At 49.0% G+C, this 27,979-nt stretch overlaps 1 protein-coding gene across 2 annotated transcripts; it reads right to left on the minus strand.

Annotated features, from left to right (window-relative positions):
* Nucleotides 1–7: 7 nt before the first annotated feature.
* On the minus strand, nt 8–27,976 carry LOC131132193 (plexin-B2-like). 2 transcript variants are annotated; one of them, XR_009130322.1, is made up of 42 exons: nt 27,713–27,976; nt 21,655–22,169; nt 21,255–21,581; nt 20,902–21,040; nt 20,669–20,814; nt 20,403–20,582; nt 18,587–18,721; nt 18,247–18,347; nt 18,051–18,177; nt 17,273–17,435; nt 16,205–16,316; nt 16,016–16,127; nt 15,836–15,937; nt 15,672–15,767; nt 14,277–14,364; nt 14,048–14,211; nt 13,801–13,949; nt 11,912–12,047; nt 11,531–11,667; nt 11,279–11,461; nt 11,106–11,217; nt 10,839–11,045; nt 10,677–10,760; nt 9,500–9,595; nt 9,046–9,182; nt 8,873–8,973; nt 8,567–8,796; nt 8,288–8,469; nt 8,154–8,220; nt 7,924–8,070; nt 7,761–7,838; nt 7,602–7,680; nt 5,479–5,579; nt 5,320–5,401; nt 5,096–5,247; nt 3,388–3,548; nt 3,165–3,312; nt 3,005–3,069; nt 2,848–2,923; nt 2,678–2,752; nt 747–972; nt 8–672 (listed from the first exon to the last, which is right to left on the minus strand). XR_009130322.1 is itself a non-coding variant. In XM_058077587.1 (41 exons), the coding sequence occupies exons 2-41, from the start codon at nt 22,162–22,164 to the stop codon at nt 868–870; spliced, it is 5,592 nt and encodes a 1,863-aa protein (XP_057933570.1). In that variant the 5' UTR covers nt 22,165–22,169; nt 27,713–27,976; the 3' UTR covers nt 8–867. The 2 variants fall into 2 exon arrangements, 1 of the variants encoding a protein (XP_057933570.1); XM_058077587.1 differs by having other exon boundaries at nt 8–972.
* Between the last annotated feature and the right edge of the window lie 3 nt (nt 27,977–27,979).

Genomic DNA, 27,979 nt, shown 5'->3' on the forward strand with positions numbered 1-27,979 from the left:
TCAAAAACCACCTTCACTTTTTTTTTTTTAGTGTAAACGTGTTTAATGGGACATTTCTATTTGGGACAGTCCAAGTGCAGCTGCGTCCAAAGTCCAGCCATCCACAAGAAGATCCTTCTAGAACGTACCGCTGCTTCTTCACATTCTTTGAAAACGTACACAAACAACTTTCCAGCACGTTCAAGAGCTGATCACATGACCCAGGTCACATGACCCCAGTGGTGCTAAGCTTTAGCTTCTGCGAGGCACTCCGTGGCGCAAACATCTCATTCGACGCAAAACAAAGTGGACCTTCTGAAGGCCTTTGTATGCATAAACGTGGTACGTGTACACTACATTATATCTGATACCCATCCATTCATATACATTATATCTGATATCATTCATCCATCCATATACAATATATCTGATATCCATCCATTTTCTATAATGTTGCATATATAACAAGTGAAAAAAATAAAGCTTCACATTTCAATATAGTTTAAAAAAAAAAAAAGGTACCACACAGGGTTAGAAAAGGAGCACATAGTGCACGTGAAGCGAAGGAGCACATAGTGCACGTGAAGTGGTCTTTGTCAGCGTATTAAAAGACAAAAGTATGATTTCATAACAGCTGACATCTTCCTTCATTTGGCTGACTTTTACTCTGAAGGCCTCGTGCACGTTGCACTGCTAAGAAAATAAAAGCAACCTTAGTGGTGGTCCATAAAGCGCCCCCCCCCCCCCCATTGGTCTGATCTCCGTACCGCAGGTCAAAAAGGTAACTCGCCTCTCGTCCAGCATGGTAATCCAAAATGGCTTCCGTCGTTGGCTGAAGCCACGCCTCCCTTCTGACTCTCATCTGACTCCCGCCCAACTCCCGTCAGGTCAAAGGTCGGTGACTTTGTTCTCCAGGGCGGCAGCGATCTGCTGGAGGCGGAGCGTCAGCTGCTTGCTCTGGGCGGCCGGGTCTTGGTCCAGAGACTGGATGATCTGATCGACATGAAGTAGAACGTCATCAAAACTCCTTTTACACGCAATCAATCACACGGGAAAGCACATCAGGTACCCGACGTCAGGCCTGGATGGAACGTTTTCATGGGGACTTCCTGTACCTTCTTTTCCCACTTTTACCTTCCCTTGCTGCCACTCCTGACCTTTGGCCCCATGGAGTGTTATTTACAGTTATTATTTACATTCTACTCAATAGTGCAGGCTGCTCCATTTCCTTGGGTACATGCCAAATGTAAACAAATCTAACCAGCTAGCCAAACGTAACAAACCATACGTACCTGACCAAATAACCAAACATAACTACCCAACTAACCGTACGTACCTGGTCAAATAACCAAATGTAACTAACCATATGTACTTGGCCAAATAACCAACCATAACTAACCAACTGACCATATGTACTTGGCCAAATAACCAACCGTAACTAACCAATTAACCAAATGTAGCTAATCAACTAACCAAATGTAGCTAACCAACTAACCAAATGTAGCTAACCAACTAACCAAATGTACCTGGCCAACTAACCAAATGTAGCTAACCAACTAACCAAATGTAGCTAACCAACTAACCAAATGTACCTGGCCAACTAACCAAATGTAGCTAACCAACTAACCAAATGTAGCTAACCAACTAACCAAATGTACCTGGCCAACTAACCAAATGTAGCTAACCAACTAACCAAATGTAGCTAACCAACTAACCAAATGTACCTGGCCAAATGACCAAACGTAACTAACCAACTAACCGTACGTACCTGGCCAACTAACCAAACATAACTAACCATACATACCTGGCCAAATAACCAAACGTAACTAACCATATGTACCTGGCCAAATAACCAAATGTAACTAACCAACTAACCAAATGTACCTGGCCAAATTACAAAACATAACTAACCAACTAACCAAATGTAGCTAACCAACTAACCAAATGTACCTGGCCAAATGACAAAACATAACTAACCAACTAACCAAATGTAGCTAACCAACTAACCAAATGTACCTGGCCAAATGACCAAACGTAACTAACCAACTAACCATATGTACCTGGCCAACTAACCAAATGTAGCTAACCAACTAACCAAATGTAGCTAACCAACTAACCATATGTACCTGGCCAACTAACCAAATGTAGCTAACCAACTAACCAAATGTACCTGGCCAAATGACCAAACGTAACTAACCAACTAACCGTACGTACCTGGCCAAATAACCAAACATAACTAACCATATGTACCTGGCCAAATAACCAAATGTAACTAACCAACTAACCAAATGTACCTGGCCAACTAACCAAATGTAGCTAACCAACTAACCAAATGTAGCTAACCAAGTAACCAAATGTAGCTAACCAACTAACCGTACGTACCTGGCCAACTAACCAAACATAACTAACCATACATACCTGGCCAAATGACAAAACGTAACTAACCAACTAACCAAATGTAGCTAACCAACTAACCAAATGTACCTGGCCAAATGACCAAACGTAACTAACCAGATGTAACTAACCAACTAACCAAACGTAACTACCCCACTAAGTAAGCAAACATAGCCCTGTGTTATGGTTCCTTATGAAGAGATATTAGAGATGTTAGAAGGGATGAAGCCAACATGTTCAGCAGGTAAGAAGCAGCCTGTCGCCCTCTGCTGGTGGATGATGTGAAGTGCTGGTAGAAACTCACGGCATCGTAGTACTTGCTGGCGTACTGGTAGAGTTGGTGCAACGCCAGCTGACTGCTCAACTTGTCCGTGTGTTGCTGCACACACACACACACACACACACACACACACACACACACAGTCAGTACACACATGCACGTGCACATGCACACACACACACACATGCACATACCCTGGACACCTCAGCCAGGTGAGTGTTCATATCCTGGTCACTGACAGGAACCATCTGTCTGATACCTTTGTAGTAACTGCAGATGAAGACACATATTAGTGTGTGTGTGTGTGTGTGTGTGTGTGTGTGTGTGTGTGTGTGTTAGGGATGCACTCACTCGTCCACCATCTTCTTGTAGGTGGAGATCTCCTTAGCGTAGAGCAGCTTGTTGCTGGGGGACTCCTGCCAGGACAAAAGAAGGACAGGTGAGACGTGGGACGCCAGAGAGATGGTGGGCGGCCGGACCGGTGGGCGGCCGGACCGGTGGGCGTACGGACCCGGCTGAGTTTGTGCTCGGTCTTGGTGCAGGCGTCCATGAAGGTCTGAGCGATGACGTGCAGGGACGCGTCCACCACCTCCGTCACGTGCACGTCGAAGATGAAATGAGGGTTCCTCAGGATGTTCACCCAAAAGCGAAGTGGCAAACTGGGGGGGGGGGCGGGATTGGGATTAGGATTAGGATTGTTAAATCCTAAGATAAGACAATCTGGTGGACGTCACCTATTTGTCTTCCAGATGTGCAGCGTCTCCTCGTCCACGTTGTCGTGTTTCAGCGCCTGCTCGTCCAAAAAGTCGAAAAAGTATTTGACGGCGGGGGGGACGGTGGCGCTCGAGCACAGCACGCTGCGGAAGAAGTCGTCCACAAACTGCTGCAGTGTCCCCTGAAGACACACACACACACACTGCACTGAAACATGGCGGGACACGGGGGGTGGGGGTTGTCGGTGGACACATGGCGGGGGATGGGACGCATGGAAGGACACATGGCGGGAACACAGGGGCCGGGACACATGGCGGGAGGGACACATGGCGGGAGGGACACATGGCGGGAGGGACACATGGCGGGAACACAGGGGCCGGGACACGGAGAGGGACACATGGGGGGCAGGACACGGAGGGCGGGACAGACAGATGGCAGGACACAGGGGGAGGGAGACATGGCGGGACAGACACATGATGGGACACGGGGGGCGGGACAGACACATGGCAGGACAGACACAGGGGCCAGGACACATGGTGGGACAAGGGGGACGGGACAGACACATGGTGGAACACGGGGGGTGGGACAGACACGGGGGCCAGGACACATGGTGGGACAAGGGGGACAGGACACATGGCGGGACAGATAAATGGTGGGTCACGGGGGGGGCAGGACAGACACATGGTGGGACACGGGGGGCGGGACAGACACATGGCAGGCGGGACAGACACATGGCGGGAGGGACAGACACATGGCGGGAGGGACAGACACATGGCGGAAGACAGGGGCGGGACACGGGCCAGGACACATGGAGGGAGGGACACGGGGCGGAGGGACAGACAGATGGTGGGACACGGGGGGTGGGACAGACACATGGAGGGACACGGGGGGTGGGACAGACACATGGAGGGACACGGGGGGCGGGACAGACACATGGCAGGCGGGACAGACACATGGCGGGAGGGACACATGGCGGAAGACGGACGGGACACGGGCCAGGACACATGGAGGGAGGGACACATGACGGAATATGAGGGGGCGGGACACGGGGGGGAGGGACACATGGCGGAATATGAGGGGGCGGGACACGGGGCGGAGGGACAGACAGATGGTGGGACAGACACATGGAGGGACACGGGGCCCGGGAGGGACACATGGGAGGACACAGGGGCGGGACTCATGGAGGGACACGGGACAGACACAGGGGCCAGGACACATGGTGGGACAAGGGGGGCGGGACACATGGCTGGACAGACACATGGTGGAACACGGGGGGCGGGACAGACACGGGGGCCAGGACACATGGCGGGACAGATAGATGGTGGGTCACGGGGGGGCAGGACAGACACATGGTGAGACACGGGGGGCGGGACAGACACATGGCAGGCGGGACAGACACATGGCGGGAGGGACACATGACGGAATATGAGGGGGCGGGACACGGGGGGGAGGGACACATGGCGGAATATGAGGGGGCGGGATACGGGGAGGAGGGACAGACAGATGGTGGGACACGGGGGGTGGGACAGACACATGGAGGGACACGGGGGGTGGGACAGACACATGGAGGGACACGGGGCCCGAGAGGGACACATGGGAGGACACAGGGGCGGGACTCATGGAGGGACACGGGACAGACACATGGCGGGACAGACACATGGCGGGACAGACACATGGCGGGACACGGGGGGAGGGACACATGGTGGGACACGGGGGGCGGAGCAGCACCTTGACAGACAGCAGCCTGGTCAGGTAGATCTCTGTGATGGCTTTGGTCATGGACTTGTCCTTCATGCTGCCTCGTTTGGACTTGACCTCATCCAGCTCGTCTGCTGGTCTCACCAGGTGGAAGGTGTTGTCGTCCTCCAGCAGGGCGTTACCTAGCAACCACACCCCATTGCATCATCTACGTGTGCGTGTGCATGTGCGTGTGTGTGTGTGTGTGCGCCTACGCTCTTCATAGCTGTCCTGGTGCTGATGGAAGGACTGCGAGTGCAACACTTTGGACAGAACCAGCGTGGCGTTGTCCCGCACCTGTCCCAGCAGACAGAGTCACATGATGCCGTGACATCACAAGTGGGCGGTGACATGATGCTCGTGATGATATTTACGTTGTAATGCGCCAAAGTGTTGAGTCGCTTCCAGCGTCCTTCTTTCTGCGACGTCAGGTCCACGTCGGACAGAATCTGACCCGTGGAGCCGGGACGCCATTCTGTCTCAAGCAGAAGCAGTGACTTCCTGTCAGCGCTCATCACTTCCTGCTTCACCCCACCACACTTTATGGCAAATAAATCATCCCCTTCCGTGCTTGAACGCGGCCTACTGCGATGATGCCATCTTTCTATGATATCGCTATCATTGTTAGCGTCTTTGTGTTTAAGCATAACATGGCTAAATGTATGGCATTCAGAAGATGCATTCAAAGACGCCGTAAGATACGGTATCCGATGCCCACGTGTGAGTCGAGATGACCGATGACTGTCGTCTTTATGACTAGTGTCTCATTTATGTTTACTGTATTGGGTAAAGGAGTGGAAAGGTAGACATAGGGGTGTTATTTTGTGTCGAGAGGGCTCTAATCATGTCATCATCAAGTACGTATACAAGGTCTATCAAGCGTCCATCAATCATAAATCCATCATTTACTTTCGCTTTTGGCTCGCACGGCTTGCGGAATGACGCCCGAGCGCACGGCTTGCGGAATGACGCCCGAGCGCACGGCTACGGAATGACATACTAATGGACGGACACGGAATGACATACCAATGGACGGACACGGAATGACATACCAATGGACGGACACGGAATGACGCACTAATGGACGGACACGGAATGACGCACTAATGGACGGACACGGAATGACGCACTAATGGACGGACACGGAATGACGCACTAATGGACGGACACGGAATGACGCACTAATGGACGGACACGGAATGACATACTAATGGACGGACACGGAATGACGCACTAATGGACGGACACGGAATGACATACTAATGGACAGACACGGAATGACGCACTAATGGACAGACACGGAATGACGTACTAATGCACGGCTGCGGAATGACGCACTAATGGACGGACACGGAATGACGCACTAATGGACGGACACGGAATGACGCAGTAGTGCACGGACGCGGAATGACGTACTAATGCACGGCTACGGAATGACATACTAATGCACGGCTACGGAATGGCGTACTACTGCACGGCTACGGAATGGCGTACTACTGCACGGCTACGGAATGACGTACTACTGCACGGCTACGGAATGACGTACTACTGCACGGCTACGGAATGACGTACTACTGCACGGCTACAGAATGACGTACTAATGCACGACTACGGAATGACGCACTAATGCACGGCTACGGAATGACGTACTACTGCACGGCAACGGAATGACGTACTACTGCACGGCAACGGAATGACGTACTACTGCACGGCAACGGAATGACGTACTACTGCACGGCAACGGAATGACGTACTACTGCACGGCAACGGAATGACGTACTACTGCACGGCAACGGAATGACGCAGTAGTGCACGGCTACGGAATGACGCAGTAGTGCACGGCTACGGAATGACGCAGTAGTGTGCGACTACGGAATGACGTACTAATGCACGACTACGGAATGACGTACTAATGCACGACTACGGAATAACGTACTAATGCGCGACTACGGAATGACGTACTAATGCACGGCTACGGAATGACGTACTCATGCACGGCTACGGAATGACGCAGTAGTGCACGACTACGGAATGACGTACTAATGCACGACTACGGAATGACGTACTACTGCACGGCTACGGAATGGCGTACTACTGCACCGACGCGGAATGCCGCAGCAGTGCACGGATGCGGAATGACGCAGTAGTGCACGGATGCGGAATGACGTACTAATGCACGGCTACGGAATGACGTACTCATGCACGGCTACGGAATGACGTACTACTGCACGGCTACGGAATGACGTACTAATGCACGGCAACGGAATGATGCAGTAGTGCACAGCTACGGAATGACATAGTAATGCACGGCTACGGAATGACGTACTAATGCACGACTACGGAATGACGTACTAATCCACAGATACGGAATGGCATACTAATCCACAGATACGGAATGGCGTAGTCAGGCACGGCTACGGAATGTCGCATTTACAAGGTGGTAAACAGTGTTCCAACAACCAAAATATTCCATTCATAAATCAAAATAATATTTTACCGAGCGCCACGCTCTCCACCTTCGGTCTGTGCGAGTAGGGCAGATTCCTGTAGACCTGATCAATGATCTTCTCCTTCACCTGCGGGGCGGGACAATCACCATGGAGTCAAACATGAAACACCAACAGAAGATGGAACGTTGGAAAAAAGTGAACGTCACCTGGGAGATGGTGTCACAGTTGAGCACCTTGACGGGGGTCACATCCGGCCCCTCCCCGTGCACCAACACCTGCAGGGTCTGATGGCAAACCCGCCGTCACTCACACACAAAAAGCGATGCGCCGTGCTTTTATTGTGAAAGTATTCCCTGTGTGCGGACTGACCAGGACGCGATATTCCACATCGTCTCCCAGCAGTCCCGTGTCGTTGAGCGTGTATTTGGCCTTCTTCACTTTGGCGTCCACTGGACCTTTCTCCACCTGATGCTTCAGCGCCTTGAAGAGTTTGTAGAGCGGCTCCCCGGCGCTGTCCTGCAAAACGCCACGCACGCTCGTCTAGGGAACGCCGCTCTGCTGTGTGTGTGTGCGTGTGTGTGTGTGTGCGTGAGCGTCACCCTGAGGAACTGGTAGAGGCAGATGGACATCCAGTTACACAACATCCTCTCCACGACAGTCTCCGACCTGCAGGAAGGAAAACAAAGATGGCGTCCATCAAGGGGGCGTGGTGTGGGGAGAGGGCGTGGCTAACCTCCTGAGCATGAGCTTGGGGTTCTTGTTGGTGACGTGCTCGTCCATGAGCTCCAGCAGCAGCGTCCTGGTGATGTCGGTGTAGTACTCCAGCTTGCCGTGCAGCGCCACCGTCAACAGCGAGGCGAAATAACCGCGGGCGCGCGCGTTGAAGTCGGGCCGGCTCTCCAGCGTGTGGATGAACTTGAGGAAGAAGAAGAAGAAGAAGAAAAAAAAAGCGTAAAACGATGAGGTGGCCATTTTTCCAGGAGACAAGAAGCACGTGGAGCTCCGCCCTCACGTTGATGAGGAAGGTCTTGCTGTTGAGCAGGTTGGAAAACTGGTTGAGGGCCTGAGCCACGATGGCCCGGCGGGACTCCGGGACCTGGATCCGGCCTGTGATCATGGCGTCGTTCACGCCGTCCTTCGACGGCAGGAAGAAGTTCCGGTCGGTGTAGGTTTTGTAGTCCAGGAAGGGGATGCGTGCTTCGCTCAGGTCGCTGGTGTGGTCCTCCATCTCGATCATCAGGTCTTATTGAAACAACACACGTGATGAGGCGCTGTGCGAGGGTCACATGGTCACATGATCACAAAACGCCGCTCTCACCCGTGAACTCCTTCTTGCAGCGATCCCTCACGCTCTCCTCCAGGTTCTCCAGCTGATGTTTCACCTTCTCGTACTCGCGCTCAGCCTGACGACTCTTTCTCCTGCAGAGAAGAAGAACGCTTGCAGCTCAAAACACGAACACAACTGACCCCCGGTCCCGGCCCCGCCCCCACCTGTAGCAGTACACCGACACGGCGATGAACAGCAGCATGGGTACTACCACGGCCGGGATGATGATGGCGAGAGGGATGTCGTCCTTCCCGGCGTAGTACACGGAACCAACCACCCACTCTCCGTGGCCAAACTTCACCTGACGTGGACCAACACAAACACGGACACAGACGCCATGATGCTATGATGATGCTATGATGATGCTATGATGATGCTATGATGATGCTATGATGATGCAATGATGATGCTATGATGATGCAATGATGATGCAATGATGATGCAATGATGATGCAATGATGATGCAATGATGATGCTATGATGATGCTATGATGATGCGATAGATGGAGGACATTGGATGAGGACCAGCACAGTCATCCATCACCTCCATCACCTCCTCCACCGTCATTGTTTCATTCATGCGAGAAGATCAAGAAGATCAAGAAGATCTGTATTTACCACGAGCTCCAGCGGCTCTTGGCTGGCGTCTCTGCGCTGGCGTTTGGATCGAGCTCGGGGCGGAGACAACGGTGCATCCAGGATCAACTTGTCATCCTGATCGGGGACACGGGGGACAGTCATGACATCACAGGTGTGACCCCGCCTCCTTTCAACTATGTACCACTAGGATTAATCCATACATACATGTACTACCACCGGGATTAATCCATACATAGAGTATACTTGACACACATGTACTACCATTGGGATTAATCCATACATACATGTACTACCACTAGGATTAATCCATACATACAGTACACATGTACTACCATTGGGATTAATCCATACATACAGTATACAGTACACATGTACTACCGTTGGGATTAATCCATACATACAGTATACTGTACACATGTTTCTACCACCGGGATTAATCCATACATACACATGTATTACCACCGGGATTAATCCATACATACACTATAGTACTGTACACATGTACTACCACCGGGATTAATCCATACATACACTATACTGTACACACACGTACTACCACCGGGATTAATCCATACATACAGTATACTGTACACACACGTACTACCACTACGATTAATCCATACATACAGTATACTGTACACACACGTACTACCACTAGGATTAATCCATACATACAGTATACTGTACACACACGTACTACCACTAGGATTAATCCATACATACATGTACTACCACTGGGATTAATCCACACATACAGTATACTATACACATGTACTACCACTAGGATTAATCCACACATACAGTATACAGTACACCCATGTACTACCACTAGGATTAATCCATACATATATGTACTAGCACTAGGATTAATCCACACATACAGTATACAGTACACACATGTACTACCACTAGGATTAATCCATACATACAGTACACTGTACATATATGTACTACCACTAGGATTAATCCATACATACATGTACTACCACTAGGATAAATCCATACATACAGTATACTGTACATACATGTACTACCACTAGGATTAATCCATACATACAGTATACAGTACATACATGCACTACCACTAGGATTATTCCATACATACAGTATACTGTACATACATGTACTACCACTAGGATTAATCCATACATACAGTACACAGTACACACATGCACCAACTGGATGAAGTTTTTACCTGAAGTATGCTAACATGACAGGAAGCGTCTCCAACAAAAGCCTGCGCCTCCTTGGCCGTCATGGCCTTGGAGAAGCCACGCCCCTGCAGAAACAGGAAGGACAGAAGAAGAGTGTGAGTGACGAGCGAGCGAGCGAGGCGGCGTGCGAGGGTGACGCTCACAGTGACGATGATGACGCTGGTCTCTGTGATCACGTTCTTGGACAGAGGTTTGAAGGTGGGGTCGGGGTGGTACGCGAAGGCCCTCAGCTCCTCCACGACGTTGTCCAGGTGCAGGAAGGTACGCAGGGAGCGGCTGTCGCTCCAGTTGGCCGCCGGCGAGGAGAACTGCAGCACGGTGTCGTTCTTGCTCAGGGCCTCCTGCACAAACTGACGAGCCACAAGTTGCGTTCCCGTGCTGGCCGTCGCCATAGCAACAGCCACCGTTACCTCCACAGGCGACACGTCTGTTGAGAAGTCGTCAAAGACGGGCACCACCTTCACGGCGGCCCTCTGGATCAGGTCAAAACTGCTTCCCGTCACCACAATCCTCCGCCCGCCGCTACGCAGACCAGCGTTAGGAACCGAGGCCCTCATCAGATGTTTGCGTCGCGAGCGCTCACCACACAAAGCTGGACTTCGGGGAGTAATCCGAGATCTTCGGGTTCTCTGCGTACTGGAAGGCAGCAGCCACCTCCTTGCTGGTGTTTTTCCCGTAGTTGACCTTCACCGTCAGCAGGTCCGAGGGAACCTTCTGCCCCCGATACCGGTCCGTCTCACAGGTAATCTGCTGGCCGAAGGAGAGCCTGTCCAAACACGGAGGTGGTCAAACCAAGCGGTATTTTTCGTGGCGCTGTGAGCAGCAGAAGACTCACACTTCACAGGGAACTCCGCCCACTGCCACCGTCACGTCCTCTTTGGTGGCCGTGTCCAGGTCCTCGCCGCTGATGGTGATGACGGTTCCCCCGGCGGCGGGACCCTTCCCCGGGTGCACGCTCTCAGGTTTGGGGTCCTGAACAAGACTTTTCCTTAGATTTTCCAGCAGGACTGCAATCTATCTGCGTTCTTGTATTAGATACTATTAGATAGTATTAGATACTATTAGATAGTATTAGATACTAGTATTAGAGATGTCCTCATCTCTTTCTGTTTAGGTCTGCCAAAAACCGCATGTCAACACAGGAAGTCGACTTGGGAAAAACACTACGCCACGCTTCAATTTCCACGAATAAAAAGCAAAGCGATGACTGACATACCCGATAGGTAAAAAGCACCGTGGAGCTTCCGCTTCGCCCCCCCTCCACCTCCACTTCCACCACGCCGCTGTTGGTTGGCTCCAATGGGAGGTCAGAGGGCGGCGTTCGCTTAGCGGGGCCGATCTCACACACCACACTGGAAAAAAAAAAAACAAAACACAGTTGCGTGTTAGCTAGGACAATCACAGGGCACATATAGACAAACAACCATTCTTCGGGCGAGCCAGCCAATCACAGGGCACATATAGACAAACAACCATTCTTCGGGCGAGCCAGCCAATCACAGAGCACATATACGTAGACAAACAACCATTCTTCAGGCGAGCCAGCCAATCAGAGATCACATATACGTAGACAAACAACCATTCTTCGGGCGAGCCAGCCAATCAGAGATCACATATACGTAGACAAACAACCATTCTTCAGGCGAGCCAGCCAATCACAGGGCACATATAGACAAACAACCATTCTTCAGGCGAGCCAGCCAATCACAGAGCACATATATGTAGACAAACAACCATTCTTCGGGCGAGCCAGCCAATCACAGGGCACATATAGACAAACAACCATTCTTCGGGCGAGCCAGCCAATCACAGGGCACATATAGACAAACAACCATTCTTCGGGCGAGCCAGCCAATCAGAGAGCAAATATACATAGACAAACAACCATTCTTCGGGCGAGCCAGCCAATCACAGGGGACATATAGACAAACGACCATTCTTCGGGCGAGCCAGCCAATCACAGGGCACATATATGTAGACAAACAACCGTTCTTCGGGCGAGCCAGCCAATCACAGAGCACATATACATAGACAAACAACCATTCTTCAGGCGAGCCAGCCAATCACAGAGCACATATACGTAGACAAACAACCATTCTTCGGGCGAGCCAGCCAATCAGCGATCACATATACATAGACAAACAACCATTCTTCGGGCAAGCCAGCCAATCACAGGGCACATATAGACAAACAACCATTCTTCGGGCGAGCCAGCCAATCACAGAGCACATATACATAGACAAACAACCATTCTTCGGGCGAGCCAGCCAATCACAGGGGACATATAGACAAACGACCATTCTTCGGGCGAGCCAGCCAATCACAGGGCACATATATGTAGACAAACAACCGTTCTTCGGGCGAGCCAGCCAATCACAGAGCACATATAGACAAACAACCATTCTTCGGGCGAGCCAGCCAATCAGCGATCACATATACATAGACAAACAACCATTCTTCGGGCGAGCCAGCCAATCACAGAGCACATATATGTAGACAAACAACCATTCTTCGGGCGAGCCAGCCAATCAGCGATCACATATACATAGACAAACAACCATTCTTCGGGCGAGCCAGCCAATCACAGAGCACATATACGTAGACAAACAACCATTCTTCAGGCGAGCCAGCCAATCAGAGATCACATATACGTAGACAAACAACCATTCTTCGGGCGAGCCAGCCAATCACAGAGCACATATATGTAGACAAACAACCATTCTTCGGGCGAGCCAGCCAATCAGAGATCACATATACGTAGACAAACAACCATTCTTCAGGCAAGCCAGCCAATCACAGGGCACATATAGACAAACGACCATTCTTCGGGCGAGCCAGCCAATCACAGGGCACATATAGACAAACAACCATTCACACTCACATTCATACCTATGGACAATTTGGAGTCGCTAATTAACCTAGCATGTTTTTGGAATGGGGGAGGACACCGGAGTACCCGGAGAATATTCAAACTCCACACAGAGAATGCCGAAGGTGGGATTGAACTCAGGTCTCCTAGCTGTGAGGTCTGTGCGCTAAACACTCGACCACCGTGCAGGAATTGGCCTTTATTCCAAGGAAAAAAAGCCAAGCTGAGCAAGTGACCTTGTGGAGACGGAGTACTGGTCCTGCTGGTGGTCACACTCCACACCCGCCACACGGATCCTCTTAATGTCTTCCTTCTTGATGCCCATGTTGGAGCCTCTGATGGTCACGGAGATGCGGCCGTTGAGCGGGCCGAAGCGCGGGATGATCTGCGGGGATCACATGACCAAACATCAATAATACACACTTGTTAGCATACTTCAGGCCCGTCACTACGTTCCCGTGGAGACCACAACAAACATCTTACATCAGTGATCTTGGGGGCGGGGCAAAGCTCCGGCTGCGGCGTGGAGCACAGTCGTCGATACACGCAGGCCTGTGAGGCGGCGCACCACACGCACTGGTACTTGGCATCGGCATGTTTGCACAGGCTGCAGTCCTCCCTCCCCACCGAGCAGTTGTACACCAGCACTGCAGGAGACCGCAGCTTGGACACCACTCTTTGGCGGGCACGTGTGTGCGACCGACGCACTAACCTGTCAGGGTGCTGTCAATCTTGCGCTCAGTGTCACGCTCGGTCACGTGGAAGGAAATGTTCACCTCCTGCTGCTTGGAGTAGGAAAACTACACACACACACACACACACACACACACACACACACACACACACACTTAACGCGTGTCTGAACTCTTGCAGCCCACAGGGGGGCGCTGTTGCATCCAATGAAAATAAGAAGAAATTAAACAGCCTGGACATCATGCCTCAGCAACAAGCTGGCACATTGCTCTTTTTCGAGCACCTGAAGGCACCACTAGTGTTTAACTCCAAGTACCCCAAATACCTACAGTACAGTCCCGCACGTCAAGCTTTTGTAGTAAAGGAATACTCAGAATAGTCAAATGGTTTTTCAAGTGAAATACATCAATCCTGGCCTGGATCCGAAGGGGTAAGGAAAAGCCCCAGGATGGGGATGTAAGTACTTCCTGTACTTTTACCTGAACGTGCTCATCCATATATATATATATATATATATATATATATATATATATATATATCACTATATTGACACTTAATATGGTACCCATTATGTCATTGGATGGTCATATCACCTCCTACTTCGGTATGTGACCAAAATAAAAAATATTAATTAATAAAAATTAAATTAAACTAAATTAAACTAACATAAACTAAATTTAATTTAATGAAATTAAATTAAACTAAAATAAACTAAATTTAATTTAATGAAACTAAATGAAACTAAAATAAACTAAATTTAATTTAATGAAATTAAATTAAACTAAAATAAACTAAATTTAATTTAATGACATTAAATTAAACTAAATTAAACTAAAATAAACTAAATTTAATTTAATGACATTAAATTAAACTAAATTAAACTAAATTTAATTTAATGAAATTAAATTAAACTAAATTTAACTAAAATAAACTAAATTTAATTTAATGAAATTAAACTAAAATAAACTAAATTTAATTTAATGACATTAAATTAAACTAAATTAAACTAAAATAAACTAAATTTAATTTAATGACATTAAATTAAACTAAATTAAACTAAATTTAATTTAATGAAATTAAATTAAACTAAATTTAACTAAAATAAACTAAATTTAATTTAATGAAATTAAACTAAAATAAACTAAATTTAATTTAATGAAATTAAACTAAAATAAACTAAATTTAATTTAATTTAATAAAATTAAACCAAATAAAAAAAAAACCTTAAACTATATTAGGAAAGCAGGAAGTGAACAAATGTAACAGTTACTGATTGTAAAAGTACCAAATGGAGGGGTAGGATTTAATAAGCTTTGCTTCTTCCTACTCCTTTTGGACATGTGGAACTGGGAACTGATTATGGGATGCATTCAATTGGAATCTGATGCATGTTCAAATGAAATTAAACCATTACCTCATGTCCTTTGAATTTAAACTTTGACCGCTGCTCCTGCGTGACCTCCTCCTCCAACTGCTTCATCAACTCCGTCCCTATCCCAAACCTCCGGCCCTGGACAGAAGGAGGGGACATGAGAGACGTGGAGACATGCCGCTTGCTGAAGAAGAAGATGTCCTCACCGTGTAGATGTCCAGGTTTCGTCCGTGGAAGCTGATGGGCACCTCAAAGCCCACAGGGATCAGCAGCGGCTCCGGAGACTCAAACTGAGGACAGCGGTCCGGCTGGGAGCGAAAAAGGACACGGATTAGTCTGGCGTGGAATAAACGACATGCCCGATTGTACGTCAGGGAGGAATCAACCTGCTGAGGTTTGATGACGTGACTTCCGTCCGCAGCGTCGTCGGCGTCGCTGCATCGGTGCTCCCGAGCGTTCCACTGACAGCCCCATTCACTGGTCACGCAGGAAATACACCTGCAAGACACACCCACGCGTGAAAAAGGTGTGTTGTTTGCGTCATGTATGTCAGTGTGTAACGGTCGCTTTCTTACGGTGTGTTCGGGTTCTTCCTGACCGTGGCGGCACAGTTATAGAAATGATATTCTCCAGACGTCACCACGATCCTGTCGTTCACCACGATTTGGACGGGGACCGACACAAAGTCTGGACGCAAAGACATGTTGGACAAGGGTCGAAAAACACTTCCGGGATAAAATCGGGAATGAATCCATCAGAGCTGGACTCACTTTGTGCTCCATGACTAGATGTGATGTCTCACTCTGCTGTATACTTGTGACGGTACTTGTCTAGTGATGTCTCACTCTGCTGTATATTAGTGACTGTCCTTGCCTTGTGATGTCTCACTTTGCTGTATTTGTGCCTGTCTTTGCCGAGTGATGTCTCACTCCGCTGTATATTTGTGACTGTCCTTGCCGAGTGATGTCTCACTTCGCTGTATATTTGTGACTGTCCTTGTGTAGCGATGTCTCACTCCGCTGTATATTAGTGACTGTCATTGTCTAGCGAGGTCTCACTCCGCTGTATATTAGTGACTGTCATTGTCTAGCGAGGTCTCACTCTGCTGTATATTAGTGACTGCCCTTGTGTAGCGATGTCTCACTCCGCTGTATATTAGTGACTGCCCTTGTGTAGCGATGTCTCACTCTGCTGTATATTAGTGACTGTCATTGTCTAGGGAGGTCTCACTCCGCTGTATATTAGTGACTGTCATTGCCTAGGGAGGTCTCACTCCGCTGTATATTTGTGACTGCCCTTGCGTTGTGATGTCTCACTCTGCTGTATATTAGTGACTGTCCTTGCGTTGTGATATCTCACTCTGCTATATATTTGTGACTGTTTTTGCTTAGTGATGTCTCACTCCGCTGTATATTTGTGACCATCCTTGCCTAGCGATGTCTCACTCCGCTGTATATTAGTGACTGTCATTGCGCATCACAAAAGCATGAAACCATTCTCTACCTTAGAACTGTGATTTCCAAACAGCGGTACATAGTACATGTACCCCTAGGGGTAGTACATAGTACATGTACCCCTAGGGCTAATACATAGTACACGTACCCCTAGGGGTTGTACACAGTACACGTACCCCTAGGGCTTACCTTGTTGGTCGGGAGTGGGCGGGACATCCACGAGGTCTGGCAAGGAGCAGGTGACCACCGCCTGGCTGCCAGTCACCACGGCTCCGCTGGGGAAAGAGCCGAAAAGGCAGCGGAGCTTGTCCGACTGTCGGAGTCTGGGCAGGATGGGAATGCTGATGTCCACCTGGAAAAGAACGTCGAGGCTTGTGAAGGATGGAACCGTGTGAGCAGATATGAAGTGGTTGCATGTTATCGGAATCATGGAAGGGTAAGAATCAGCCATAAATCCTTAGATGAAGGGACTGGAGAGACAGCATCCCAAGACTGGCAACCTTTTAACAATAGCATTAGCAGCACGCTAGCTGCACGCTACATTATAGCAATGTATCGGATGTGTGGTGTTTTGTGTCAAAGTAAGACAGGAAGTAGAGGAAATGAAAAGCACTAAATGAATACAGGTCCACCGTCCACCAGTACCAGCCTGGACTAACATTGGTACTCAATAAGCTCCCCAAAGATTCCCCATCTGTATTAGCATATATAGTATTAGCATTTGGGAGCAAATATGAGCTAAATACAGCATTGTAGTCATGGTGCGTTCACAGACCATTCAACAAAATGGGACAGGTCACACCTTGCAAAAAAAAAAAATAAAATTTTTTTTGTTTCTTTCTGCTTTTTTCTTTTTTTATTCTGTGTTTTAGCTCATCACAAATAATAATAATAATAATAATTTAATGTATTTAATATGAGACTCCACCTTCTCAGTGAGTAACGCAAGAAGTTCTGTGAAGAGTACCTGCTGTGTCTTCTGGCAGCTGATGTTCGGAGGGTCGAAAGCCTGGATTTCCACGCACTGCTGATTGGGCGACCACAGCCAGGTGTTGTCCTCCGTCCACCTGCTGCACTCCTGCTTCCTGGTGCACCTGGAAAAGGAAATGTGCCGATGAAAAGTCCACCAGTTTGTGCATGATGATGGTAGAAGTCGGGTTTACCTTCCCTCCAGCACACACCAGCCGCAGTACGGGTCCTTCAGGGCCATGCAGGACTGGCAGTCTGTCTTCAGGTGACAGGACTGGACTGGAACCTTAGTGATCTGCAGGAAGACATACAGGCTTTTATTGTGGCGGGGATTTGCCGTCCCAAAGAAGAAGGGACAGGTATGAGAAACAAAGAAGGAGAATAAATGAATGAGCGCCAACGTAGGCGGATGTTGGCTGTCCACCAAAGGAAGCACGAGAAGGACGTGCAGATGAGATGAAAGGAGGAACCGAAGCTGACCTTCAAGGTGCTGCTGCAGGGGAACAGACAAGAAGAGCTAAGAAGATAAATCACCTTCTTCTCAGTGGTGACGTACACGTGCTGCAGCTGGGAATCCAGAAACAGATCCTTGTTGACCTTGTCGCTGCTCATCTCGCCCGAAGCCCGCCCGTAAACCTCTGGGTGGGCGGAGAGGTGCAGCTTCAGCACCTGAACGCACAAAACATAACAAAAGTCAAACGCATCGCCGACATTTCATCATTTGGCGTATCGGAGGTGACCGGTTGAGTACGCCTGTCACATAATGGATGCATGGATGTAAGGACGTATGGATGTAAGGACGTAAGGACGTATGGATGTAAGGATGTAAGGATTTAAGGACGTAAGGTCATATGGATGTAAGGATTTAAGGACGTAAGGTCATATGGATGTAAGGATTTAAGGACGTAAGGTCATATGGATGTAAGGATTTAAGGACGTAAGGACGTAAGGATTTAAGGACGTAAGGTCATATGGATGTAAGGATTTAAGGACGTAAGGACGTAAGGATTTAAGGACGTAAGGTCATATGGATGTAAGGATGTAAGGATTTAAGGACGTAAGGACGTATGGACGTAAGGATTTAAGGACGTAAGGACGTATGGACGTAAGGTCGTATGGATGTAAGGATTTAAGGACGTAAGGACGTAAGGACGTATGGATGTAAGGATTTAAGGACGTAAGGACGTATGGACGTAAGGATTTAAGGACGTAAGGACATAAGAATTTAAGGATGTAAGGACGTAAGTACATATGATGTAAGGACGTATGGATGTAAGGACGTATGGATTTAAGGATGTAAGGACGTGTGGATTTAAGGATGTATGGACGTAAGGAATTAAGGATGTATGGACATATGGATTTAAGGATGTAAGGACGTATGGATTTAAGGATGTAAGGACGTAAGGATTTAAGGATGTATGGACGTATGGATTTAAGGATGTATGGACGTAAGGAATTAAGGATGTATGGACGTAAGGATTTAAGGATGTAAGGACGTATGGATTTAAGGATGTAAGGACGTATGGATTTAAGGATGTAAGGACGTATGGATTTAAGGATGTAAGGACGTATGGATTTAAGGATGTAAGGACGTATGGATTTAAGGATGTAAGGACGTAAGGATTTAAGGATGTAAGGACGTATGGATGTAAGGATTTAAGAACGTAAGGTCATATGGATGTAAGGACGTAAGGACGTATGGATGTAAGGACGTATGGACGTAAGGACATAAGAATTTAAGGATGTAAGGACGTATAGACGTAAGGACATAAGAATTTAAGGATGTAAGGACGTATAGACGTAAGGACATAAGAATTTAAGGATGTAAGGACGTATGGACGTAAGGACATAAGAATTTAAGGATGTAAGGACATAAGAATTTAAGGATGTAAGGACGTATGGACGTAAGGACATAAGAATTTAAGGATGTAAGGACATAAGAATTTAAGGATGTAAGGATGTAAGGATTTAAGGACGTAAGTACATATGGATGTAAGGACGTATGGATGTAAGGATTTAAGGACGTAAGGTCATATGGATGTAAGGATTTAAGGACGTAAGGACGTATGGATGTAAGGATTTAAGGACGTAAGGTCGTATGGATGTAAGGATTTAAGGACGTAAGGTCGTATGGATGTAAGGATTTAAGGACGTAAGGACGTATGGGTTAGGGTTAGTATGGAAGGCGGGTCATTATGAGCCCCGGACAATCCGTTAGTCTCTGTGTGCTCCACAGGCTGGATGACATGCTTTTTTTCTTAACAGAGATGATCTTTATCATGTACTTCCTGTTTCCCAGAGTGCTTTGCTGTACGACCGGAAAGCACATGGTTAGCGTTCAGGGTTCTACCTCTCCTTTGGCGGTGCCCAGGAAGGCCACGGCGTGTCCCATTTCCACGGCCACGGCCACGGCGGTCATGTGACCCTTACGAACCAGCGAGGGCTCGGCGACCAGAGCGACGTTCGCTTTGCTGGCCAGCGGCGAGGGCAGGAACTCGGCTCCACACTTGTACTTCAGCACCATGTTTTGCTGCGGGGAGCAAACACCAGCTCGTCAACACGTCAACACGTCCACACGCGTCAACACGCGAGGAAACGCCACGCCAACGCCCTCACCTGGTTGTTGCTGCTGCACAGCCCCCCCGACTTGGTGGAGTACGGCGAGTACACGGACGGCCTGTCATCAATGACGCCGCCGTGGCTGTAGCAGGCGCCAATTATGGCCAGCAGTCTCGTATTGATGGCGCGCAGAGGGTACATACCTAGCATCCACAACACACTTCCTGTCAGGGCACACGCCGCCTTCCTCTCAAAAATAACCACAAGGACGCCATTTTGGAGGAACATACACATGGCTGACGTGGACGGGTCCTCGTCCGAAGTGAAGGTGACAAACAGAACCTTGTCGGAAGCCAAGACTGATCCATACTGGCCCGATCCGCTCAGATGCTGAGCCAGAACCTCCCCTGGTGTTGTGACGTAGGCGGCCTGGAGGACAGGAAGAGGAAGTAGTAAAGGACACACATGAAAACATGAGGAGAACTGTGAAATAAAGAAAGACGAGAAGGTGGTGCTAAAACGTCTGGTCTGGTCTGGTCCTCGTGCACCCGTGAATCGTGTGGGTTTGTTGTTTGAGGTTGGAGACTAGAAGACCATCTTCTGCCAGAAGGAGATGAATCTGGAGGAGCTGAAGACGAGGTACCTGAACTTTGTTGTGCTTGTTTGAGGCGCTACAGTTGAGCTGCAGCTCGGTGTAGGAGTAGTAGCTCTGGTCGTCCTCGCACATCCTGGAGATGAAGGTGAAGTTCTTGGTGTCCTGCATTCCCAGCGTGCGCGAGAACAGGAAGTAGACAAAGCCGCCGTCCTTGAAGGCAAATCGGAAGTCGTGGAGGTATTTCAGCACGAAGGGGTTGGCCTGCACGGCGGACGCGTCGATGATGTTCTCGAAGATGTTCCACTCGCCGTAGTCGCGGAGGATGCGCGTGGAGATGAGCTTGGTGCTGTCATGGCTGCCGTAGCCTTTGGCTACCTGGCAGGGGAAGCAGATGGTACGAGAAGGTGAGTTTTGGAGATGTTGAGGAGATGATGCTCTTTCTCCTCACCAGGAAGACGGTGAAGTTGTCCCTGTCCTTGGTGAAGTAGGACATGACCCCCACCACCGAGACGCTCTCCTCGGTGCTCACCACGTACGACTTCTCGCCCTTGCTGTCGCTGAAGTAGATGACGTGGTCCACGTCGCTGAGGTTCCTCAGCGAGCAGATGCCCCTGAAGATGCTGCCGCACACCACCAGCGTGTCCTTGGCCGCGTGGACCAGGAGCAGCTTGTTGTGGTTGTCCGTGTCCACCGCGTCCTCGCACGCCTCCGTGATGGGCGGCGTGCACTGCCGGTTGTCCCGCCGCGGCCCCGTCTCGACGCGGGCCTCGGCCACCAGGTCAGGGGTCAGCTGGTAAAGGGCGTTGACGGCGCCCACGTACAGCCGCCCCGAGCGAGGGTCTTGGGCCACGTTGTTGATCGGCGTGTCGGAGGAAAACTCTGGGATTTTTCTGCAGGAGCCGCCGAGGAACGCCGTTGCCAAGGTGACCAGGACCGGCCACACCCACCGCCGCTCCATCGAGGCTGGTGAAAGAAGACAAGAGGGAAGATTTCGTTGAAATCCTGCAGTCCACACACACACACACACACACACACACACACAATGGTGCCACCTGGCAACCTGAAGGTGACGACAAAGAAGGGACTCCGGCTCAGACCAGGACTACATTCAGGTCCACATGCACGTTCAACCAAGACAAAATCAGAATTTGTTAGACACACACTTCCTGTTTGACGTCCACTTATCCCCGACATGATTTCTATGTGCCGTATATCTATGTGCCATCTTTCTATGTGCCGTATTTATCCCCAATATGTTTCTATGTGCCATCTATCTATGTGCCGTATTTATCCCCAATATGTTTCTATGTGCCGTCTATCTATGTGCCGTATTTATCCCTAACATGACTTCTATGTGCCGTATATCTGTGTGCCATCTTTCTATGTGCCGTATATCTATGTGCCATCTTTCTATGTGCCGTATTTATCCCTAACATGATTTCTATGTGCCATCTATCTATATGCCATATTTATCCCTAACATGACTTCTATGTGCCGTCTATCTATGTGCCATCTTTCTATGTGCCGTATTTATCCCCAACATGATTTCTATGTGCCGTCTATCTATGTGCCATCTATCTATGTGCCGTATTTATCCCAATATGTTTCTATGTGCCGTCTATCTATGTGCCGCATTTATCCCCAATGTTTCTATGTGCCGTCTATCTATGTGCCGCATTTATCCCTAACATTATTTCTATCTGCCGTCTATCTATGTGCCGTATTTATCCCCAATGTTTCTATGTGCCGTCTATCTATGTGCCGTATTTATGTATCCCCAACATGATTTCTATGTGCCGCCTATGTATGTGCCGTATATCTATGTGCCATATTTATCCCCAACATGTTCTATGTGCCATCTACCTATGTGCCGTATTTATCCCCAATATGTTTCTATGTGCCGTCTATCTATGTGCCATATTTATCCCCAACATGATTTCTATGTGCCGTCTATCTATGTGCCGTATTTATCCCCAATGTTTCTATGTGCCATCTTTCTATGTGCCGTATTTATCCCCGACATGATTTCTATGTGCCGTCTATCTATGTGCCATCTATCTATGTGGCGTATTTATCCCCGACACGATTTCTATGTGCCGCCTATCTATGTGCCGTATTTATCCCCAATATGTTTCTATGTGCCATCTATCTATGTGCCATATTTATCCCCAACATGTTCTATGTGCTATCTATCTATGTGCCGTATTTATCCCCAATATGTTTCTATGTGCCGTCTATCTATGTGCCGTATTTATCCCCAATATGTTTCTATGTGCCATATATCTATGTACCATATTTATCCCCAACATGTTCTATGTGCCATCTTTCTATGTGCCGTATTTATCCCCAATATGTTTCTATGTGCCGTCTATCTATGTGCCGTATTTATCTTCAACATGTTTTCTATGTGCCGTATTTACCCCCAATATGTTTCTATGTGCCGTCTATCTATGTGCTGTATTTATCCCCAACATGATTTCTATGTGCCGTTTATCTATGTGCTGTATTTACCCCCAACATTATTTCTATGTGCCGTCTATCTATGTGCTGTATTTATCCCCAACATGATTTCTATGTGGCGTCTATCTATGTGCCGTATTTACCCCTAATATGTTTCTATGTGCCGTCTATCTATGTGCTGTATTTATCTTCAACATGTTTCTATGTGCTGTCTATCTATGTGCCATATTTATCCCCAACATGATTTCTATGTGCCGTCTATCTATGTGCCATCTAGTATCTATGTGCCGTATTTATCCCCAATATGTTTCTATGTGACGTATTTATCCCCTACATGGTTTCTATGTGGCGTCTATCTATGTGGCGTATTCAGATGATTGTAGATCAGCAAGGGGGAGTTTGAGGTGTGAACGGAACAGCCAGATTCGGTGACGTGAGAGAAACAAAGGCAACGTTGGCCATTGGGGTCCACATGTCCAAAGTCCAAAGTCCAAAGTGTTTCCATATGTCCACATATGCTGGGTCAGCCATCCGAGGGGCTCCTGCTCAATTATTCTTCTGGAGAAGAAAGTCCAAAAGGTCTTAGTGATTGATTGATTGATTGATTGATTGATTGATTGATTGATTGATTGATTGATTGATTGATTGATTGATTGATAGCTGTGGCCCAATACTTGGTCCACCTGGGTAGGCGGGTAGATACTTAGTTCATCTCCAGGCCAAACTGGAAGAGGAGAAGGTGGAGAGGTTGGATGTGTTGGTAGGAGATGTTTGGTGGAGCAGATCATCAGGAGGAGTGTTTCATCGTGCCGACGGAGGAGGAGGAGGAGGAGGAGGGGGAGAAGGAGGAGGAGAACACTTGAAAGAACACAAAATGCATACGGCTGAGATTCTTGTTGACAGGAAGTGAAGAGACACTCATCAGCAGGGAGAAGGCGGAGCTTTGCTTTCAGCCATGGTCATGTCCCGTGAGGAGGAGGATGAGGAGGAGGAGGAGGGACGCTTGGCCAATCTGTTCTCCATTACCCAACGACGACGTCATAGCACAGACACGCAGCACGGGGGCTGGGGGGGGGGGGGGGGGGGGGTTCCCGTTTAAGAGGTGGGACCATGATCATCTTCAGCTTTCCTTTCATAGCAGCACTCGTTCCCACGGAAACACCGGCACTCCAGCTACCCCCGAAAAGCACCCCGCCTCCTCAGCAAGCCGTCCAATAAGATTATTCGGCTCCGGTCTCCCACGTCGGACTCTCACAGGTTGCTGATTATTTGGACATGGCTTGGAGTTTTGGGGGGAAAGCTCAATCGGGTTTTGGACTTTGGACTTTCTGCTGACTGGTGAAAAGTGGTTGGCAAAAGGTACCGGGTTTGGACGGCCAGCATCAGGGGGGGTATCTGTCTGTTTAGCATTAGCACTTAGCATCAGGGGGCCATCTGTCTGTTTAGCATTAGCACTTAGCATCAGGGGGCCATCTGTCTGTTTAGCATTAGCACTTAGCATCAGGGGGCCATCTGTCTGTTTAGCATTAGCACTTAGCATCAGGGGGCCATCTGTCTGTTTAGCATTAGCACTTAGCATCAGGGGGCCATCTGTCTGTTTAGCATTAGCACTTAGCATCAGGGGGCCATCTGTCTGTTTAGCATTAGCACTTAGCATCAGGGGGCCATCTGTCTGTTTAGCATTAGCACTTAGCATCAGGGGAGCCATCTGTCTGTTTAGCATTAGCACTTAGCATCGGGGGGGCCATCTGTCTGTTTAGCATTAGCACTTAGCATCAGGGGGCCATCTGTCTGTTTAGCATTAGCACTTAGCATCAGGGGGCCATCTGTCTGTTTAGCATTAGCACTTAGCATCAGGGGGCCATCTGTCTGTTTAGCATTAGCACTTAGCATCAGGGGGCCATCTGTCTGTTTAGCATTAGCACTTAGCATCAGGGGCCATCTGCCTGTTTAGCACTTAGCATCAAAGGGCCATCTGTCTGTTTAGCACTTAGCATTAGCACTTAGCATCAAGGAGCCATCTGTCTGTTTAGCAGTTAGCATCGAGGGGCCACCTGTCTGTTTGGCATTTAGCATTAGCACTTAGCATCAAGGGTCCACTTGTCTGTTTAGCACTTAGCATTAGTATCAAGTGACCACCTGTCTGTTTGGCATTTAGCATTAGCATCAAGGGGCCACCTGTCTGTTTGGCATTTAGCATTAGCACTTAGCATCAAGGGGCCACCTGTCTGTTTGGCATTTAGCATTAGCACTTAGCATCAAGGGGCCACCTGGCTGTCATTTAGCATTAGCACTTAGCATCAAGGGACCACCTGTCTGTTTGGCATTTAGCATTAGCACTTAGCATCAAGGGGCCACCTGTCTGTTTGGCATTTAGCATTAGCACTTAGCATCAAGGGGCCACCTGGCTGTCATTTAGCATTAGCACTTAGCATCAAGGGACCACCTGTCTGTTTGGCATTTAGCATTAGCACTTAGCATCAAGGGGCCACCTGTCTGTTTGGCATTTAGCATTAGCACTTAGCATCAAGGGGCCACCTGTCTGTTTAGCACTTAGCATTAGCACTTAGCATCAAGGGGACACCTGTCTGTTTGGCATTTAGCATTAGCACTTAGCATCAAGGGGCCACCTGTCTGTTTAGCACTTAGCATTAGCACTTAGCATCAAGGGGACACCTGTCTGTTTGGCATTTAGCATTAGCACTTAGCATCAAGGGGGCACCTGTGTCAACACAGATCGCCAGCAAAAACAAAAACAATAGCAGCAAACGAATCAGCAGTATCCTTGCAGTATAGGAGGGGGGAGGGGTGCCTATCAGGGGGGGCCAATGGGGGACCATGAAGGTGGTGACCCGCCTGCTCGTGTTGTCACAGGCAAACACGACCTTTGAACGCTAACTAGCGTCTAACGGCCAAACACACATGACATCACGTGGAGCAGCGAGGCTCAACTCGTCCTCCGCCAGCGGCGGCGCTTTGATGGCTTCTTCTGCGCCGCGTCCTGCCGGAGAAGGCCGAGGCCGACATGACTCTTCTACTTCCTCCTCGCCATCGGCACGCCTGCTTTCATCCGCCGACCACGTGGGGGGGTCAGACAACATCAGAGCATCATCTCCAGCCGCGCTGAACACAAGACGACTTTTCATGGGAAAGAAAGCGTGTGCCTCTGCAGTCGGGCGACCTCCGACCCCTGGCCGCTCACTTCCTGTGTTCCGTGAGAGCGCCAGCACACAAACCTCCCAGCTTCCTTTCAATGCGCTTTCACAAACCAAGCCTGTCGTCACGTGACCACCACACCTTTCACTCATCAGGAGGAGCGGGAAGGGGGCAGTGGGCGGGGCTAATCCCATCCATATTGACAGCAGTAAAGGTGAAGGAACTGACATTTTGCTGACGTCACAGAACGAACGTATCCCAGCCTGGCTGACGTCTACTTCCGTTTCCAGGTGTTTCTTCCTGTAGAAATGCCCCTGAGGTGTGCGGCAGACTTGCTCAACGGGATGGGCCCACCGTGTGAAGCTCCACATGTTGCCAGACGCATTCCCGGTGTTGCCATATGCACGGCCGCCAGCGCCACACTCCACCCAAATAAAAGCACATTTAGCCAGCCTTGTTAAACAGCACGATTGGCGCCTACAAATAACGCGTCGGTGTTCTCCAGCCGATCGGCGGGCCCGATGTGGACGTATCGGCATACTTCGCAACTTCGAACAACAAGTCCTGAATGTGGGAAGTCAAATTCAACGCAGCAAGAATTCCCCCTAAAAGTCCGAAAAAACTATCCCCAAACTCCACCTGGTCGACAACCCCGAGTCTTCCAAGTGTTTGGGGAACATGTCAACTTCCAGGAAGCAACAAAAGCCTTGGAAGAACCAGAGAAGAAGACTAAATGGAGTGTTTTGGAAGAAGACTAAATGGGGTGTTTTGGAAGCGGAGTCCGGTGCCGCGCAAACCTCGCTCGGAATTCCAAGACTTCCCAACGCGTCAGAAACAAAACTATTTCCTGGCAAACAAGATGGACGGCAGTGATTCAGGTGCTTACTTACCTCGTACGCTCGTCCGGTTCGTCCACAAAGATGTCAAAGTGGGGTCAAAACTTCCTAATCTTTACATCCTGGTGCCAGGCAGCGGTGGCGGTAGCAGAAGTCCAACAGGGGTCGCTTCCTGGTCGTGTCTAGCCGGCAGAGAGCACTCGTCCGCCGCCGCCGCCTCGTCGAGCAGAAACGATCGACTGAAGCTTGTTGTTCTTCTCGCCTTCCTTTCCCTTCCTCTTCCTCCGCCTCCTCTTCGATACTTTCTGACGGCCCTGGGAT

The sequence above is a fragment of the Doryrhamphus excisus genome, chromosome 7, assembly GCF_030265055.1.
Source record: "Doryrhamphus excisus isolate RoL2022-K1 chromosome 7, RoL_Dexc_1.0, whole genome shotgun sequence".
NCBI classification, from domain to species: Eukaryota; Metazoa; Chordata; class Actinopteri; order Syngnathiformes; family Syngnathidae; genus Doryrhamphus; species Doryrhamphus excisus.